Source organism: Fusarium vanettenii (genome assembly GCF_000151355.1).
Source record: "Fusarium vanettenii 77-13-4 chromosome 1 genomic scaffold NECHAsca_1_chr1_3_0, whole genome shotgun sequence".
Lineage (NCBI taxonomy): Eukaryota > Fungi > Ascomycota > Sordariomycetes > Hypocreales > Nectriaceae > Fusarium > Fusarium vanettenii.
In genome coordinates, this window is record NW_003315881.1 from 4,160,184 (window position 1) to 4,179,628 (window position 19,445).

The window sequence follows — 19,445 nt, forward strand, 5'->3', positions numbered from 1 at the left end:
TAGAATGATAGAATATGTTGGTGGAATAAGTCTCTAGACGATCTTCTGGCTCAGAGTCCATCAAGGGCCGGTCTTTAACTATAATAAGAACACATTGTCAACACATCACAGCATTGTAATCTCGAGACAAGATTGGGAGCGGTCGTGGCCGAGTCGCCCTGATTGGCTGATAAATGTGGACATGAAGCTAATGCAAGCGGCTTATCCTGTGGAGTTCGTTCTCAAGGGTCCCCGATTGGCCGGTGTCTATCTCGGCACTTACAAGAGCCCTCGTGTTAGACCCAAGATCAAAGGACCGCTTGAAGAACCCATCTGTTTGACTCTCCAGATTCTGCAGCTGGATTACGCGCTAGTGCCCTAGAGAGAAGTATATTGCGTCAGTGGATTTCTTCGGAGCCCGAGAGAAGCGAGGCAAAGTTGGACAATGTCAGGGTAAATCACATATATAAGTGCAGATGAAGCCCTTCTTACATGGCTACATCTCTCTCATTTACTCATTGTAAATCCATCCGCTACATTTCTCTCTTCATCAATCTTACATCCACTACCATGGCTGATCGTTATGCCCAAGTTCATGAACACCCCAACGGCCCGGGGGACAGTCGCCCGACTGCGATCCAGATCATTCAAGACGAGGACTTGGTTGGAAAGCTGTCCGGGAAGGTCGCCTTCATCACTGGCTGCTCTTCTGGAATTGGTATGGAGACTGCAAAAGCCCTCCACCTAGCAGGCATGACTTTGTATCTCACCGCTCGCAACCTCGCCAAGGCGAAGACTGCTCTGGGGGATCTGATCGACAGTGACCGGGTTCATCTCCTTGAACTCGATCTCGACTCCCTTGCAAGCGTGCGGTCTTGCGCGGCCGAGTTTCTTTCCAAGAGCCAAACCCTCAATATTCTGATCTGTAATGCCGGCGTTATGACCCCTCCCGAAGGTCGAACCAAGGACGGATTTGAGACCCAGTTTGGAACCAACCACCTCGCCCATTTCCTCTTGTTCAACCTTGTTCAACCTGCTCTGCTGGCTGGAACCACCCCTTCGTTCGCTTCTCGAGTCGTGGTTCTTTCTTCTGTTGCTCACCGGTTTGGTGAGGTCAACTTTGAGGACGTCAACTTCGATGGCGGATATGACGCCATGGCTGCATACGCAGCCAGTAAAACCGCCAATCTTTGGACCGCCAACGAGATCGAGCGACGATACGGCTCGCAGGGGGTCCATGCATGGAGTGTTCAGCCAGGCGCCGTCCTCACTAACCTGGTGCGACACATGTCTGATGAACAGAAGGGGGCGCTTGATGGAGACGCGTACCTTGCCTCTATCTATAAGAACCCAGATCAAGGGGCTGCCACCAGCGTGTGGGGGGCTACCGCGAAGGCTTTGGAAGGAAAGGGCGGTCGTTATCTCGAGGACTGCCAAATTGCGAAGGAATGGGATCCTTCGTCAGGTCTATACACGCCAGGTTATGGCGCTCATGCCTATGATGAGGAAAAGGCGGGCAAGCTATGGGCGGAGTCATTGAAATGGGTAGGGCTGTAGGGACTGCCAGCTAGGAGCAAATAGAGAGCGACACCCGAATTGAACTATATTCGCGTCCTCGGCTGATGTTGACTTTGGCACACTCATCGGGGTAATGCAACCTGAGTTATTCGGAACTGCGTGTACGTCTGGCCTATGACAGGGGCAAGCGGCCTCTGTCAGCAACTCTGGTTCTGAAGCTTGGTGAAGCACTTTTGTACCCTGCGAAGAAAATCCTTCCTCCCGCATTGTTAGCGCGTAAGCCAGATACAGAATACGAAGTCTCATGCTTGGTCAAGGGTCGAAGAAGCGGTAGGGGGTGGGCTTCTGAGCAACCCAACGGAGATAACGCCTATACCCAAGCTTCGATGACACAACAAACAACTTTGTCTCAGGCATGACTTGATTGAGGGACTGAAACCTTCCCCCAGATACTGCAAACTAACGCAACTAGCTTATGTGTCATGTAAAACAGGATTCATCGCCAAGTCAACCTCGGCTTTTATATTTCAAAAATGAGCCTCTTCTCACCTCTTTTCCCCCTCCAATAGTTAGTGCCCTCGATGATTTCCGTGCACCCTCGTAGTAGAAACCCCCATTTTCGTAAAAAGGCAGGATTGGCTTCCCAGGCTTGGGGATCCCACGACCATCCCCACACAATCAACGAGGGTTTACTATCGAGACCCCGCGGATCATCCACCATGAGAAGGTCCTCACACAGCTCCTCATCGTCCACCAGCCCAGCTTCCATATACGTGAGCATATTATCGCGAAGCTGAGGAAACGGGAGTAAATCAATCCATGGATGATGCACTACCGTTGCCTGAAAGGACGTCGGCTGTAGTGCTGGGGGGCATGATGTGGCCGGTTGCGGGTTGTTGGAAAGTTGGGGCCCATTTGCATTGTAAGGGGAGATGGCCTCATCGCGACAGAGCCCTTCTGGCGGGAACCCCATGGAGATGGCGTTCCGAGCTAGCGCGTTGAGGACGTTCAGCCGGATGAGGACTGGCAGATACGCGGGCCGGGGTGCCTGTAGGGAGTAGTCCTCGTAGGCTTGTCTGATGAGACAAGTGATTTGGTTAATTCGATTAGGACATGTTAAAAGGGTGCAGCCCTGGAAAAGAGCTGCAATCTTATCGTCCGTGCTGTACTGAGGGAGTCCTGCCAATGTCACTTGCTGGACCTGAATCTCATTGTTCAAGTTGCCGATATCACTTCTTGGATGATGAACGGTTGAGCAACCAGAACTCGACTGGCTAGCTTGTTGTCTTTTTCTGCGGCCTAGAAAAGTATTTCATAACCCGAGTCAGCCCTTTGTTTAGCTTCCATAGTAGTTGCTCATCAAAACCAGGCAAGAGTTGACTGACGATAAGCTCGCTGACTGATGCGGTTCTGGAGTTTCTTTCTTCGGGTCTGATTCGTCACGCCCGTCCAGTCATCATCCGGTTTCCAGATATCAGGCCGTGTGCTCAGCGTGACTAGAGTTGGAATAGGGTCCATGATTGCAAATAGCTTTGTAGATGCGAACGGTGGAAGGTGGAACTGGAGGGGAAGAAGTGGAACTTGATGCAGGTGGCTTACCAGCCCTTTCAAATAGCCCCGCTCAGCCGCTATGATCATGTGATTATGCATTGCTGTTCTATCAAACCTTGAGAGGTGGAGGGCATCAAGTATAATTCCTAATTCTATTCATAACTAATTATCTTGCAGTATGCTACTGGTGCTTTAGACCCTCCTCCAAAATGTGACCCACAGTAACTTCAAGAGCCTTCTTGGTCTTAGAGTTCCTCAAGCCTTCTGCTGCCACTTCATTCATCTCAGTGGATACTTTAGAGCTCTGGTAGAGCTACAGATACTTCCGAGCATCGGCATCATTGTTAGCATATTTGACTAAATTCTTGCTGAGTTTGTTAAACTGATTGGATCGAGTCTCGATAAATTCTAGTGAGAGGGATGAGGCAGGTGGTGAGGAGTTACTCTGCGGCAGGTTTGCCTTTCAGTCTCCGGACTGGTCAGTTTTCACGAAGGATCATTGCAAGGGCTTGCCAAACATCACAGGCGTAAGACCTTGACTCTAGAAAGAGAAGTGAGATTTAATATGCTGAAGTCTCGTTCTTGAGTCAAGGGGTACTCGGCCATCTTGACCAAGTCTCGATCGTGGCTATGCTAAAGAGCGCTGGGTCCTTTTCTAAAAAAGCCAACTACGAATAAAGAGTGACCATATCGCCGCAATTAATACAAGTGGCTGTGTCGTTGGAATACGAAGTAGCCAGTGGGAACACTCATTGTAGCTTCGGTACTGCAACCCCGTAATTTCTCCACTGTTAACCAGACTTTTGTTAGTCTTTCTTATTGTCGGATTAGTTCATCCGTATACGATCGGATGACGCTTAAATTTGCCACTTGGCGGAAGCCAGAAAGGATAAGATTATAAGAGCCATCCATCCCGTGTTCAACGTCCTTCCCCACTCGAGATATTCTTCCATAACCCTCGCCAATATGTTTCGTCTAAACACCATCTTCGCATTGTTTGCCGTCGCGTTGTTCTCAGCAATCAACCTTGCCGAGGCCTCATCCCATGCCATTGTCGTGAGTCACAACTTTTGTTTATCTCAATGACACTGCTAATGAGTCTTCTCAGTTGCCGCCTCTTGGTGCTGACCCTTGTACTTGGGGAGTAAGCAGATTTGACCCGGGGTGAGCAGACCGTTTACTGATCTTGGGTGTAGCCCTCATTTTGGTGTGAAAACGAAGGGAATATGAAGAGATGTGGTGTCACCAAGGAAGATTGTGAGAGATATGCTGAGGACCTTCTATAGCCGAGGATAACTTGAGGTCGATGGGGGATATGAATATGAAGGGTTCATGGCTGATGATGTCTGACCATTGTAAATAGCCTCCTTCGTGAGTTGGACTATAGCTATACGGTAGCTGCATAATCCAGGCCAACTCACATCAAAGCCCTCACACCAATAAAAGTTCCATCAATTATGGATGGTCCGAGTCAACTTGGTCACACTTTCACGCTCCTCCCCCGAATTCAGGATAGCCATGTAGGTGAGTGAATCTGCCGAGGAATGCAAGGAACTCGGCATCTTTTTCCAACTTGAGTAGGATAGATTGTCTCTATTTAAGTTAGTGGATACCATGGGTAGCATTGCTTAGCGTCCAACTATTTCCGAGTTGTTGTGAATGCCCGTCACTACGTTGTCTGACAGCTAGCTGTGAAAGGGGACAAAACATCCAGGTCTGTCCAGGTTGCTTCCGTCTTTGAAGACTGTAATCAGACGATGAAGCCCCGGAGGCATAGTCTTGATTGTAACCGTGAGGCTATGCCATCTCGGCAATATGCAAGTTCCGTCGTTGGCTCGTCGCACCTCCGACCTCCGTCCGTCCTACAAATCAATGTGACGGGAAGCAATAATGGGCAATTATCATGGACCAAGATCATCACCCTTTTGAGATACATGAGACTCACACCATTGACCTCATTGGATAGACACTGCGATCCCTGCCTGTGCTAAACTGTGTTTGCTGCCTCTGCCGGTGACTAAGCGGCACTTCGGTGTTTTACACACAGGCTCAACGCCCAAGGCAAAAACAGTCTGGGAAATGATAGGGACCCTTTGTTTTGAGCGTCGTCGTTTAATTCCCTACCATGATTTCGGGAAATGATATCAAGTATTAGCCCCATCCATTCGTCACCTTTGAGGCTGAGGTTGATCAAGTTCGGTCGGTTCCCTGAAGCCCGTTCGCCGATCTAGAGTACTATATATGTCACCAGATATCACTACAACGTCACTTTGACAATCATCTCAACCTCTAATCAGACTAAAAAACCACTCTTTTCACGGAATATTTCATCGAATCATTTCAGATCCGCATCCTACGATATGGGCGCCAGCACATTCAAAGTCATCGTCGTCGGTGGTGGGCCCTCTGGCCTAACTGCCGCCCATGCCCTACACCTGGCTGGCATCGACTTTGTCGTTCTAGAGAGAAGGGAAAGCGTCGTCGAGGATGTCGGTGCAAGCTTGGTACTGGCACCTCCAAGCCTGCGAGTCATGCATCAGTTCGGTATCCTTGAAGAACTATTGGCCATTGGCAGGGAGGTTGAGTTTGGCAAGTCATTTGACCTGCAAGGGCGGGAGTTCAAGAACAGCACCAAGGTTCAGCTTTTGCGCACAAAGTGAGTTGCTCTTCGGAATATGGGAACTATGCTAACCCTCTGCCTTGTAGCCACGGCTCTTGCCCTGTTGCTTTTCATCGAGCTCAACTCATCCAGGTTCTATATGATCGTCTCCCCATAGAGGCCAAGAAAAAGGTCCATCTGGGGAAGAAGCTTGCCAGCATCGAGACCAACGAAAATGGCGTCACTGTTACAAGCGCCGATGGCAGCGTGTACCAAGGGTCCGTTGTAATCGGAGCTGATGGTGTACACAGCAAAACCCGCCACTTGATGCGCCAACTTGCCTTGCAAGATGACCCTTCTCGAGACTGGGAACCCGAAGAACCTTTTGCATCGTCCTACAAGTGCATGTGGGCAAGCTTCATGCGACCTTCTGAGGAAAGTGGCCAGAATTTCGACACCCAGCATCAAAACAAGAGTGCCATGTACATATCAGGCCGTGAGAGAAGTTGGATCTTTCTTTATGAGAAACTGCCGGAGCCAACAACCAACAGGGCTTCGTACGCTCAGAAGGACATCGAAGAGTTCTCTGAGGGGTTCATGGATTTTCCACTGACCGGGACACTCAAGGTCAAAGACCTGTGGGACAAGAGACTCACGGCTGGTATGGCGAATCTGGAAGAAGGAGTTGCTGAGCATTGGAGCTGGAACCGGATTGTGCTTGTTGGCGATGCATGCCACAAGTTTACTCCCAACGCTGGCCTGGGTTTGAACAACGGTATCCAGGACGTGGTGATGCTATGCAACGGCTTGCGGAAGGCTGTGTGTCATAGCTCCGATGGACCAAGCCAGGCTGTTCTGACCGAGATATTCAACGAGTATCAAAAGGTTCGGACACAGGCGCTTCAATCTGACGCGTCTCGCTCAGCCGGAATGACGCGCATGCATGCGTGGGAGAACACAAAGTATTACCTCCTGTCGAGGTATATCATGTCGTCGCCGCTGGTCGAACACGTCTTGATCAATGTCCTCGGGGCAAGAGGGATGCGTGAGTCGCTGGTATTGGACTATGTCCCGTGCGAGGAGCCCATGCGAGGAAAGGTCCCTTGGAGACATGCGATGCCTGAACCTGTGAAGAGTGGTTAACAAGGAGACGTGGGATAGAGGGGGATTCTTGACATCGGATCAATGGAGTTGGTGTTTGAAAGGGCCAAGTTAATGATAGAGGGATGCTTACAAGAACAACCCACAAGAATTTATCCTGCGCTACTTTTTCTATGGTTAGGGTTTTAAGTTAGATAATAGAAAAGACTCATAGCATCTTACTAAGAAGTTCCTTCGATATCCGCTCTCTCAATCGACCTTGGAGGGGTTTGATTTAGTCCCCAGTTGGGCCTCTGAACAATGTGGAGATTAAACGACCAGATGCTCCAAGATGATGACAATCTTCCAGGCTTCTTTATCAATGGCTTCCCATGATTTGGACCCTGGTGAGGTGGATCAGTCCATGCTCGCTGGTGAGACCCAGTTGCGTGCACCGGAATGCGGTTCAGCTTCCCCGTTTGAGTAATAGGAAAACTATGATAGATCATACCTTGCTTACGAGGGCGGTCTCTGACGTCTGGCCTTAGATCTAAGCGAGCCTTGTACGAAATGGAGCAAATTCTTCCCTTCACTACACTCGCTCGACTTCGATGGCTGCAGTCCCTGTGCCACAACATCTCCTGTGACAAGAACCTGAGGGATAGCGAGAGCGGGCTCCAGGGGGAGTGCAACTCAACGACAGAGACATTATATACAACTATCTAATGCCTCAAACAACTTGGTAGCAGATGTATAGAAACAACTCTGCTGGCTAGACACAGACGAAGCGAGCTTGACGTTGTCGATACCTGATTAGCCCAGGCAGATAGGGACAGTGGCGCAGCCCTGGTAGCAACGAGCAATATCTACGGGGCTACCAGGGCTTAAATTTACAAGTCCCCACGATATCGATCACGACATTGACCTAAAGACACAAGATGGAAGATTTTCAAACTAGGTCATGCCCCGGCTAAATGACAGCGTAGTATTATAGCATAGGCGATAAGACCTAGATCCTCCTAACGACTTAGACAAGGGTCGAATTTGTGCTTTTTGCTGGCGATGGCGTCTTCGCCCTCGAACTAGGTCACTGATCCTTCTGCACTGTAACGATGAACCGGGGGACGATGAGGGTGAGCACGCCATTGTATAGTGGTGGAGTTATAAGGTTGGTTTTCCCGATTTACTATTCTACACAGTAAAGCGACTCACCGGAATAGTCTTTATCCCCTACGTTTCTGGCCCAGAAACCAGTCGTTTATCTCATCCATCATGACACAAACCAGGGACGACGAGGTCACCGCCGTGTCCGTGGAGGAGCCGTCGTCGCAATTCAACTTCAAGACCGCTCAACGAGGTGGAAAACACCATGAGATCCTCGAACGCCCGGATCATGAACAAAGGCACTGATGCGAACATCTTGACCGAGCTAGGTATTACCAGTGACCAGTACAGCTTGATCACTATTTTGTATACTGTAAGTAGTCTGGATATGTCTCCATACCCCATCACCTGCTCAACAGCGTGCCACAGGTCCCTTATATCCTAGCTGAAGTTCCATCAAACTTGGTCCTGAAGTGGATCAGGCCCTCTCGTTGGCAGTCCCGAATCATGATCAGTTGGTAAGCTTGCTCCGTGCAGTTCTGTCTGTTGAGCCGGCTGGGGCAGAGGCATTACTGACGCGACGCTCTCACTATACAGGGGTATTGTGACGGCTTGCACGGCTGCAGTCTCGAATCTTGGTGGCTTGTACGCGGTGCGTTTCATGCTAGGCCTGACCGAGGCTGGAATGTTCCCGGGCGTCATCCTCCATCTAACATACTGGTACCGCCCTGATGAGATTGCTGTCAGGCTCGTCTGGATCTGTAGGTTCCCAGATCCGCACGATTTACCCGGCTGCTGACATCACGCCCTTAGTTACCGTTGGCAATATCAGCGGCATCATCAGTGGTCTTCTTGCTTACGGTTTCCATGAAATGTCGGGTGCGGGGGGTATAGCCGGTTGATCGTAATGCTGCTTGCTTCCCTAGAGTGGACGCCTGAAACGCAGTTGCTGACACGTAGTCCAGGCTTTTCATCATTGAGGGCATTGTCACTATCCTGCTTGCGTTCGTCATCTGGTTCCGCCTGCCTGATTGTAAGTCTAGATGAACCACTACGGCACTCCTCAGACGCTGACCATTCATCAAGTTCCCGGCACATCAGACTGGCTCACACCCAAAGAGCGAGCCTTTCTCCAGGCCCGCCTGCCCGTGGCCTCACCCAGGTCTTCCGAGAAGGACTTTGACATGAGAGAGGTTATCAAGACACTCCGCGACAAGAGACTCTGGCTCTTCACCCTCAGTTGGGCACTCCAGACTTGTGGTGCCAGCGGCGTCAAGTTCTACCAGCCGTCCATCATCGCCAACATGGGCTTCAGCAGCATCGCAACCGCCCAGATCCTTAATATCCCCATGTCCGTCTTGACCATTATCATCATCCTCACCGCCGGCTACGTTTCAGACAGAGCCAAGTTCCCGTTGCCGCTCTTTCCCATCACTAGTACCATCATCGTCATCGCTTCCTACGGCATCCTCGTCGCATACCCCAACGATATTGCCGTCTATATCGGTATGTAATCCTAGATCTAGGCGCCTGATACCTTGGATACTAACGATTCACAGGAATGTTGATCGGAAACAGCTTTAGCATTGCCTGGTTCCCGGTAAGTCTACCTTGAGTACCTATGCTTAGTACTTGAAATAATTACTGACCCTACCTCTTAAGATGATGTGGTCGTGGCGTTCCCAGACCGTTAGCGGTGCTACAGGCTCAGCGTTTGCCATCGGCTTTGTCAATAGTTATGGGCAGATTGGAGACGCCGTTGGACCCCAGATGTTCCAAGACAAATACGAGCCACGATACAGGTTACCTTTTGCCCTAGCCATGTCCCTCATAGCCGCCTGTGGTCTCACTAATAGCTACACGTGGTGGGTTACCCGCCAGACTGAGCGAGATACTCGGAGGCATAAACGTGCAAGGCTGGAGGCCAAGCGCAACAACGAGGCTATTCTGGACGATATCGTCGATCATGATCTCGACGGTACTCGCAGGGACTAGTACGCCGCCGCTGTTGGAGCCTGGGGAATTGGCCGACTGAGACAGCCATGAACAGTCAATCTCTCATTGTTCCTCGGGTTGGACCACAACGATAGATTAAGATACACAGGCACTTGGACATGCCCCTGATCTTTTGCTGGTGGAGCTTCATTTTGGTGGTGATATCACGTCTGGCTTCATGAACCCTTTGCGATCCGGGAGGTTTTATGTATCAACAGTAATATTGGCAAGGATCTAGCATGACTATCTCTAGCCCGCTCTACCTGTATCTAACTCTATACTCAAGCCTCAGAAGTCTTCTTATTTCTTCGGAAACCCACAATCTGGATCATCTCAGTCCAGAAACCAATCGGTGGCTCAGTGAAAGTATTCTCATAAGCCTCAATCTGAGGTCGCTCCCAGACCAGGTCGACCTCGTGGGGCTTGATGTAACGCGTGCGCTTAAAGACCTTCCATCCGGCATAGAGAAGAACAGCAAGGATTTGCATCGAGTAGTTCTGGAAAAAGATCTCGACGTCAAACTTGGGTCGGAAGGCGTAGTATCCGTATGTGAGGAGGACGACAAACTGGATGACCAGGGCGATGTAGGCTCCGTAAGGCTGGAAGTATCCGTAGTAAGGACGCTCCGTCTTTCGGTCGACGCCCTGGGCGACACAAGCCTTGTGGTAGTTGATGTAGGTGATGGACATGACGATGAAAGTGATGAGACCACCACCGGTGATGATGCTCACGAACCAGCCCAGAACCTTGGCAGAGCCGCTTCCGACCTGAAGGAACGAGAGGAAGGGGAAGCACATGACGATGAAGAAGCAGTAGACAGGGACACCCGCCTTGTTGCAGTATCGGAGGAATCGAGGGGCACGGCCTTCAAGAGCCAGCGAGTAAAGGGCTCGAGTGGCACAGTAGGTATAGGTGTTTCCGGCGGAGAAGATGGAGGTGAGAATCAGGAAGTTGACCAGGTGAGGCAGGCCCTTGATACCAAGGTTGGACATGGCGATGACATAGGGAGACGCAGCCGCGTTACCAGAGCCACCGCTTCCAAAGTAGATTTCGACGAGAGCAGGATCGTTGTAGGCGCACACGATGCCGATGGCCAGGGCACCGACAATGAAGAAGATGCAGAATCGGTAGTAGACGGTCTTGAAAGCCGACTTGATGTAGTAGGTGGGACGCTTGGCCTCAGCAGAGACCATGGAGATATACTCGGGACCGACGACGGTGAAGGAAGCGCTCCAGAGGGCGGCGAGGAAGCCTTCGAACCGGCCTTTGTCGCCTCCGCTTAAATATGTCGCAAATGACCCGGGATTTGAGAAATGCCGGAAGCCGTCTACGGGTGGTCAGCAATGGTCAGCAGAGTAGAAACAAGTCTGCACTTACAAGCATCATGCTGTGGGTTGCCTCCGCACATGGTAACAAAGGTAAAGGCAAAGAGGATAAAGATGAGAACGAGTTTGCCTCCCGAGAGCCAGAATTCAGCCTCGCCGTAGAAGCGAACCGCGAGGATGTTGAGAAGTCTGTCGACCGTCAGTAACTAGATGCGACTACCATGGGCGCAAACTTACCCGTAGCACACAATGACAGCGGCGCAAATGCCAGCCGTAGGTCCAGGGTCCGTCGCATTCGAGCTCCAGAAGGCAATGACAGAGGTCAAGGCAGTAATCTCAAACGGAATAAGCAGAGCCTCGTAGAGGAAGAAGTTCCAGCCAGCGACGAAGCCCAGGGCATCATCGACCCAGTATCCTGCCAGGCGGACAAAGCCACCCGCGATGGGCATGTATGTGTTCATCTCGGCGATCGAGTTGTTGACGAGGGCGAGGACGAGCGAGTAAAGGGTATAGGCGATCAAGAGACTGCCGGGGCCGCCCTTGGCGAGACCGCCTCCGATGGAGATGAAGAGGGCCGTACCGATGGAGCCACCAGCGGCGATGAGCTGGATCTGACGGTTGCCAAGGCGCCGATGGAGATGGCCCATGTTATCCGTGTCGCCATGATTAAGGCTGCCGGCGTCGGCAAAGTCGGCCTTGGGGTGCTTCTCCTCTTCTGCATTCATGGCTGCGAATAGATGGAGGGGGAAAAAAGGACGATTGGAGAGGGTGAGATTGTGAGGGACAGGCAAGAAAAAAAAAAAAAGGAAACGATTGACAGGAACACAAGGCCATTAAATAGACCAGGTTCTCATAGATAGCAAACTCCAAAAATCCTGGCCAACGTCGCACTCAATTGGCGTTGAGCTGAACCCTTGCCCTGCTTATCTCAAACCCATGATTAGAGTACACCCTCCCAAGAGATAGCCAACCCAACATCCATTGCCCCCCCGCGCTACTAGCGATGGATGGGGAAACGCCTGCCCGACACTTTTTGCCAAGGGTGGTTCCAGGCCTTCACGATTCTGCATTAGCATCCCTATTGACCTTCAAGTCTGACAAGATGTAGACTACGCCCTTTCTTTCCCCAGATTCTTTGCTTTGTCCGGTTCCACCGACGGGACGGGGGCTGTTTCTCTGGGGAAGCGACAGTCTGGGGAAGCCCGATGAGCGGGAGCGTCACGTAACGGATACCACCCTTTGCCCGACTCCAAAAAACCTCGAGCCATTCCCATCGCCACATAGTCAGGCAATCATGCCCCATTCAGGTCTAGCCTTCAACCATCAGCCCTCGTTAGCCCCGACGCTATGGGAATCCGGGGAAGTTGGGGGAGGTGAAGCTGAAGGGCTTCTCCGAAAGCAGGCCCTTGGCGCGTTACATGTGATGGCTGACACCCCCATGCAAGGGAAGAGAGACGCCTGCGGGAATACCTTGCAGGCCCAACGACGCCGTTGGGACAACACACACACACACAGCTTGCCACAGAAAACATCGCCGAAGACGCCACTGGCTTCTCTGGATTCTACGCGATTTGGAGACTCTCCGAGCAAGTCCCGAGCGATATCTGCTATCAAATTCCTTATCTACGTACGATCCACCTCCTTGATACTTCTGATTCAAGACCGTGCTGATCCACTAAACAACACCAGGCCCCCTCGGAATAAGAAACCGATCCCTGCTCTCTCTGTAACCTGTTGACTTGCCTCCGCACCATCCCTCCTCTTCCTCCTCACGGCGTCTCCGCAGCCTAGTCTCAACCCCTCCACCTTTTCTCCAATCAATCCCCCATGGTTCTAGTTCAGCGGCATGGGCCTCCCTGCTGGGCCATTCTGCGGACTGACGCCACAAAAGAGAGCTTGCCCATTAACTGGCTCCTCGGGTTCCGAACCCGAAGCATAAATAAGCTTCCCCGTAGAGGCTCTCTCCCCGTACAACCGGACAAGTCAGTAAGCAGGACCACTTACCGCGTCACCCGGGCTTGAAAAGGATCCCCGCGGACCTGCGGCAAGCCTAGCCACGAAGCTAATCTGCCAAGGCTGCTAACTATCACGTATGCTTTGCAGTAGCCTACGAGAAGCGCCATATTTGTCAATCTCCACTAATACTCCAGAGAATTATCCTCCAGCCCATCCGTATAGATACGGGGAGTTCATTGCCTGCCCTCTGCAACCGAAGGGGGCAAAGCAGGGACCAAGGTGATCATGCGGTGACGATAACGAGACCCTGGAAAGGGTGAGCAAACAGTAGCCGAGATGCACAATATCCTGCTTTCTATTGGCAGCATCCCCGGTGGTTCGTGGGGTTTTGGCCACCCTTGTTATTGCCGCAGTCTGCTGATCAGCATCACCGACGGGCTGGGTCGAGAGTCGGAAGACGCCAAGAATCTGGATTCAGCCAAGATTTCAACGTAGAAAAAAATCACTACGCGAGATTCAAGCTGCCTCTGGTGATGTTTTTTTGATCACTTTGGAGGTGCTTAGCGGCTGAATGGTGTGAATCAACACCAAAGCTTCGTTTTATGGGAGGTCGCGCCATCTCGAGGCGCATAGATGCAGGCAACTCCTGGATGAGTTTGAAAGGGTTCTTCAATCTATTTTTGAGATTGTGAGAGACAGAGGTTCACGAATCTGACCTCCTTCAGATGTCAACCTCTTAGCCTCGCCCAGGATTTGCCTTTGGCTCCTACCCTGAATTTAAACTGTATACTATGAGAGCCCAGGTTCTAGTTTGCGAAACTCGAGTTGTGTGGTTTTCTGTGCCGTTTTCTGGAAATTACTTTGCATCTCAGGCTTCCATTTCTCCGTTATCAAGGCCGTCTTCACTGCCTCTGCCTCGTCATCATATCATCCGGACTCGAATCGCTTTCGTAGCCCGCATGGTGCTCGCCAATGCCAGGTATACATCTTCCTCTGCTACAGAGGAAACCTAGATCGATCGGAAATACTGACCACCTACTGGCATATGAAGCTAGGACCTCCGCAGGGGGTTGATCGCGACCAACAAGGTGGCTTGAATCAGCGTTGGCCCTGGCTAATTCCTATTCAGCCGTGGTTAGCTTAAGCGCTCACAACGATAAAGGAAGCTCTTCCATTCCGAAACAACTCAACATACCCTATCGCGATTTCCCGTAGCTTTGAAAGATGGCCATATCATGCTTGGCAGGCCATTTACGGGATGTTCGAAGATCATTATGACGAGCGACGTTTTTGGCCATGCGTAAAAAATCAACCCAACGAGTGACAATACATAATTGACGCAATAAGATCAAGGTAAAAAGGTTTCGTATGCTACTATTGGCAATGTAGTTTATGCTGTTGTTCTCTTGGCTGATAAGAATCCAGACCACGTGATCGGCATTGGAACCGATCCTCCGTCGACATCCCCTGTCACGGCGTAAGCGTCATTACCCAAATCAGAAGGTGTCGAAGCATCCCTGCTTAGACTGTATCCCTTGGACGATGAATAGCATCCTGATATCAGCAAGAGATGAATTGTACAGAGCTGATCTCGCCTCAAGTCAAGCAAGGCGACAATCATGTGCGCTGTCAACCGCACACAAGCAGGGCGCGGCTGAAGCTTATGCAGCTAACTTGAAGCAGTAAAACTGGTGAGTACACGACAGTCTTCTAGAATCACTTTGCTAGCGTTGACAGGCATGACACTCCGCGGCTGTACACCATCAACGGACTTGGTCACCGCTCGGGCGTCATTGGCTCTGTCTCCAACGATGACCTCGCTGCCCCTTTCGTTTCTGAGTCGGGGTTGCGCTAGGCAGCAGCATTGGTGTGATACGTTGACCACCACCTTGGTCGTCAAGCCTAGTCTCCCAAGACGGTGCTAAGCTAGACACCGCTATGGGTTAATCAATACAACAAGGGCAGCTTGCATGAGCACCTCCTCGAAGACGGCGATGGACTCCGGGCCCCGATACACACTCGATGCCCTCGTCTATGCTCTCGGACACTCGGAAAGGATTCGGTGTTGGCTCAGGACGGTTTCCGAGTCCGCGTCACCGAACTCTTGTCGCTTGCGTAAACACTCGCTTCTGTATCCACGCGAATGGCTTCTATCTCTTAGGTTTTGGCACATTGAGACGTGGGGTTAGCCAATAAGACGTGCATTCATGGCAGGAGGCGAGGGCCTTGGCGATGGCTGCGCCTCTTTCTACCTTGGCTAATTTGGTGCCGACACGTCAAGCTCGCTGCAGTCTTGATGCAGCTATGTACAAGATGAGGCAACCCATTCCTTTCACTGCACCCGGTTCTCGTCACGAAACCTGTTCCGCATGTCTCCTTGTCACGGAATGAATGCTCAACCTCCGGTCCCCCACCCCAGTCCATCTCATGGGCATACATCAAACCAGCCCGACCATAGCACCCCCCTCAAGCGTTCGCTGGGTTTTCCATCCCTTCTTTCCCTTGCACGTATTGTCTAAACTTCTCGGGCAGTCCTTCATCTCTCAGTTCCCACGGCGGCGAACCACTCCTTGATACTCTGGCCTTCAGGCCGAGCTCCCTTCCCCTCCAGTCTCCCAGCAGAACCAGAAGCTCAGGTTTAGCCATGACCTTTTCACGGAGTATGTCTAGCGTATGAGCCCAGCTTCCATCCCACAGGTTGATCATGTCTAGGAAAAGGTCGTCCAATGACGGGCTCAGGTCGAGGCAGAAACGGACCAACTCCTCCTGAGTGAAGGTCACACCCATGATGTCGAGGTACTTGATACGCGGCCAGCTGATCGATGAAAAGACACCACTTAGGTGGCAGGGCTCTACCCACCCAATATCTCTGTCTACCAGACCGAAGCCGCTCAGATCAAGCTCGACGTTTTCGAGACATTGCCCGGAGAGGACGGCGCCGATATAGGCCTCGATAAAAGCTCTGCCTTCGGATGGTATATAGACCGTCCGGTCTTGCCTGTGATACTCCCAGCCCACATCCTGGAGCTCAAACCCCTTCAACTGCTGGAACGCTGACTGGAGGTCATGCCACGCAGCAGCGTCCGGCGAGATGTCAAGCCCAGGACAAATGTCTGAAAAGTTGCTCCGCACCGGGAGGCAGGAGGAGAGACGAAAGTACTCGAGTGATACACCTGCTTTATGCAAGGCGATGGGGAGCTCAGAGATGATCCTGGCCTGCGGGAGACTGACCTCGCCGTCCATATGATCCAGCGAGGAACAAGTGTGCGCATCTGTCAGAAATTCGCAAAGTACATCTGTGTCCCCGAAAGCCTCCCAGTACTTGTCCATGTAGTCGTCCTCATCCTCGTACCTGATACCTCGGATACTCAGGGATAGCGGCTGCTGGCCTTCAGGCAGTAAGGATGCAAAGGTGTTGACAAACGTCCCCTTCTCAATCATTTGAAGCTGCTCCTCGTGTAATCTGGCGTATTCTTTATGGCTTTGCAGCAGAATGCTTTGATAGGCCTGGACTTGTTCATCCGGCTCATTGGCGTCTTTACCTTGAATGACATTATCCCAAGCTCGTCTCATGGCCATTCGGTTGTGCATCTGCTCGGCAGAGACCTTTTCGAACTTGGGCGTGCCGTTTCCAAAAGACATAGACAGCCCACTTAGACGAGTTGGACTCTCAAGAATGTTAACCAAGGCGTCATCCTTGATCTTGACGAACTTGGCCAAGTCGGTGGCGAACTCTGCTGGGCGGTACTCAAGAGTGATGTGTATTCCGATGACTCCGCTAGCGATTTGCCGATTGCTCAGCAGCTCTTCTACACGGCGTAGTGATTTTCCTTCAAAGTCAACTTTAAGGACTGGGAAAAGCAGTGGTGAAGCCAGGTCGTGGAAGCGACGACACGTCAAGCGCAAACTGCAGATATTTTCGTCGGGATCTTGACCCCACCAATTCTGCCACTGGACACGATCTTCATGTACGAAACGATCTTCTCGGAAGAAATCCAGAATTTGGACGAGAATGTCTATGGGGAGGTTGGTCAGGTTGGTGGGTTGGGGGTTGGGAGGAGGCGATATTTGTTGCTCCACCATGATTGCGATCGGCTGAGATGGCGGTAACTAGAAAGAGAAGAAGTGGGGAGCTAAGAAAAGAGCTGTAATGAGCTCTTATACATAATCTATTGACCGTTAAACTCAAACTTGAGTCAGTCGGAGTGAGTCATTGATCCTTTGAGGCGTTTCTGTTGGGCCATGAGATGCCGTGTTCCGAGCTAAAATGTTGGTTCCAACATCTACTTCCCCCTGTCCCAAATGAGCCGGCCTGTTGTCGCAAAATCTTCAGCACCCAAGTGCCGTCTTCGAAGCTCTTCCTATTTATGCCTCTAATTATCCATCTCTTAAATCACAGTTTTGCCCGTGGCTCTTCCTTCTCAACCACCTGCCTAAATGCCTTTTCAACGTCATGCTCACTGATCCACGAAGGATCCATTCTCTGAGCCACCCGCTGTCGAAGCTGCTCATCAGTCTCGGTCTTGGCTCTCTCAATGTTGGCCTTTTGCCCAGCCAGGTTCTTGTGGACGACGCCCAGAAGCCTGTTGACGTGTGGCTGGCGGGTAGCTTCGTATATCCTGAAGATCTCAGCAATCTCTGCTTTAGTAGGCTTTTCTGCGTGAGTAGAAGATGATGGCCAGACGTGGTTGAGAGCGCTAGAAAGGGCGAAGGCATCGTCGATGGCTAGGGAGCCTCCAGCGGCAAAGGCGCCTCCATGGGTATGCGCAGCATCGCCGACAAGCGTTACTCGGTTATCAAATGACCACGTATCAAGGGCAGCGCCTGCATAGTTTGGGAACAGTCTGACATATGGAGCTGCATCAATGAAGGCGCGGATAGTCGGGTTCCAGTCCTGAAGCTCAATCAGTGAGGGTACAGCCATAAGATGGCATTTTGCCCACCTTGTATATGTCCTTGAACTGCTCAAGGCTTCCAAGCTCATCCCATTTTGCATCCTTCCCTGGAGCATTGGGGTCGGAAGGATCGGCATGAAATCCTCCAACAGTTGTGAAAAGGCCCTTGCCTAGAGGTATGAACATGAGCCAAGGTTCGACAGGCATGGAGTGTTATCTTACCCAGGTGCGAGTGGAAGAAGGTGTTGCCGTGGCCAATCTGATTGGGAAGTTAGTTAGCTGACCAACCAACTCAGCAGAATGATGAGTTCAAAACTCAGAACTGGCTGAGAAACATCAAACACTCACCCAATGCGTTGCGTCTTGAGGGAAGTCAAGGTCTCCCAAACGAGAGGCTTCAAAGCTTGCGCGGAGTGCAACCCAGCCGCTCCAGTGCAGCTCATGGTTTGGAACAAACGACTTGCGTACAGCCTGTATCTTGATCAGTAATGGGACATTTACGATTGAAGCCTGACGCACCGAACGAATGCCATCCGCTCCAATGACAATATCCGCCTTGGCAGTTGAACCATCCTCAAAGTAGAGCGTGGCACCAGTATCAGGATCAGCCTTGACGTCGGCTGTCGTCTTGTTCAAGTGAATGATCTCTTGTGGAAGATTCTCGAGCAGAGCTTGGTGAAGATGGGCTCGGTGGAAACGCGCGGTAAAATGCTTCTTGTTGGTAACCGTCTTGTGCACATCGCGGTCAATGACCTCCTCAGTCTTCCAGTGTCGGTAGATCATGGGGTAGTCTGACTTTTGCCGCTGAGCGAAACCCTCGGCGAGGGCATTCTCAACCCCGAGCTTCTCCAGAGTCCTCAGACCGTTGGGGCCCAGGGCAATGCTGGCGCCAATCTCCTTGAACTCTGGGGCGCGCTCGTAGACCTGGACACTGACTTGGGGATGCTTGAGAAGGGCAATTGCGGTAATAAGCCCGGCAATTCCTCCTCCGGCGATAGCGATCTCGAGCTTGGGAGATGTAGGCGCTGCTTGCTCGCCGGTGTTGTTCGTGGTGGCCATGATGGGTGTGCTTGTAATCAACTCGGTTCTTCTTTGCCGGCCAGCATATCAAGAATCAAGAAGTAGGGGAATATGGCAAATTTGAATACCTATATGATAACGGTCGGTGTATTACAAACCCGGAGCCGAAGACGCAGGTTGCACTGCGATGCTATCTCGAGCACGTCATCCGTAATCCCCGCCTATTCCCCACGCGCGCCTAGTTTTCGGCGTAGATAGCCAATACAGATGAGAGGTTTCGGTGCTATAGGCAATGATGCCATCAGCACATTCGATGGTGAAGACCGAAATCGCAGGACGTGCTGCTATTGTCAATCCACGAATCACGGCTGGTACTTGTGTCATGAGCTGTCGCGCTTGGCACTGAGATAACACAAGTATGAG

At 51.4% G+C, this 19,445-nt stretch overlaps 8 protein-coding genes across 8 annotated transcripts; 4 read left to right on the forward strand and 4 right to left on the reverse strand.

The window, feature by feature from the left end:
* Nucleotides 1–549: 549 nt before the first annotated feature.
* Nucleotides 550–1,536, forward strand: NECHADRAFT_75545 (uncharacterized protein; the record flags this gene model as incomplete). Its single annotated transcript, XM_003053869.1, has 1 exon — nt 550–1,536. One exon carries the CDS (start codon nt 550–552, stop codon nt 1,534–1,536), a length of 987 nt encoding a protein of 328 aa, XP_003053915.1.
* A 434-nt stretch (nt 1,537–1,970) lies between these two features.
* Nucleotides 1,971–3,015, reverse strand: NECHADRAFT_90484 (uncharacterized protein; the record flags this gene model as incomplete). The annotated part of the gene is made up of 3 exons (XM_003054583.1): nt 1,971–2,014; nt 2,047–2,796; nt 2,883–3,015. The coding sequence occupies 3 exons, from the start codon at nt 3,013–3,015 to the stop codon at nt 1,971–1,973; spliced, it is 927 nt and encodes a 308-aa protein (XP_003054629.1).
* Nucleotides 3,016–4,014: 999 nt separating this feature from the next.
* On the forward strand, nt 4,015–5,039 carry NECHADRAFT_75547 (uncharacterized protein; the record flags this gene model as incomplete). The annotated part of the gene is made up of 5 exons (XM_003053870.1): nt 4,015–4,104; nt 4,157–4,192; nt 4,412–4,419; nt 4,460–4,568; nt 4,734–5,039. The coding sequence occupies 5 exons, from the start codon at nt 4,015–4,017 to the stop codon at nt 5,037–5,039; spliced, it is 549 nt and encodes a 182-aa protein (XP_003053916.1).
* Nucleotides 5,040–5,408: 369 nt separating this feature from the next.
* Nucleotides 5,409–6,790, forward strand: NECHADRAFT_75548 (uncharacterized protein; the record flags this gene model as incomplete). Its single annotated transcript, XM_003053871.1, has 2 exons — nt 5,409–5,704; nt 5,755–6,790. 2 exons carry the CDS (start codon nt 5,409–5,411, stop codon nt 6,788–6,790), a joined length of 1,332 nt encoding a protein of 443 aa, XP_003053917.1.
* Nucleotides 6,791–7,839: 1,049 nt separating this feature from the next.
* NECHADRAFT_75549 (uncharacterized protein) lies at nt 7,840–9,826 on the forward strand (the record flags this gene model as incomplete). Its single annotated transcript, XM_003053872.1, has 6 exons — nt 7,840–7,860; nt 8,213–8,349; nt 8,429–8,483; nt 8,875–9,337; nt 9,391–9,431; nt 9,494–9,826. The coding sequence occupies 6 exons, from the start codon at nt 7,840–7,842 to the stop codon at nt 9,824–9,826; spliced, it is 1,050 nt and encodes a 349-aa protein (XP_003053918.1).
* A 281-nt stretch (nt 9,827–10,107) lies between these two features.
* NECHADRAFT_90485 (uncharacterized protein) lies at nt 10,108–11,798 on the reverse strand (the record flags this gene model as incomplete). Its single annotated transcript, XM_003054584.1, has 3 exons — nt 10,108–11,153; nt 11,204–11,340; nt 11,389–11,798. 3 exons carry the CDS (start codon nt 11,796–11,798, stop codon nt 10,108–10,110), a joined length of 1,593 nt encoding a protein of 530 aa, XP_003054630.1.
* A 3,775-nt stretch (nt 11,799–15,573) lies between these two features.
* NECHADRAFT_75551 (uncharacterized protein) lies at nt 15,574–17,190 on the reverse strand (the record flags this gene model as incomplete). Its single annotated transcript, XM_003054585.1, has 1 exon — nt 15,574–17,190. One exon carries the CDS (start codon nt 17,188–17,190, stop codon nt 15,574–15,576), a length of 1,617 nt encoding a protein of 538 aa, XP_003054631.1.
* A 310-nt stretch (nt 17,191–17,500) lies between these two features.
* On the reverse strand, nt 17,501–19,061 carry NECHADRAFT_90486 (uncharacterized protein; the record flags this gene model as incomplete). Its single annotated transcript, XM_003054586.1, has 5 exons — nt 17,501–18,001; nt 18,051–18,172; nt 18,225–18,261; nt 18,351–18,473; nt 18,522–19,061. The coding sequence occupies 5 exons, from the start codon at nt 19,059–19,061 to the stop codon at nt 17,501–17,503; spliced, it is 1,323 nt and encodes a 440-aa protein (XP_003054632.1).
* Between the last annotated feature and the right edge of the window lie 384 nt (nt 19,062–19,445).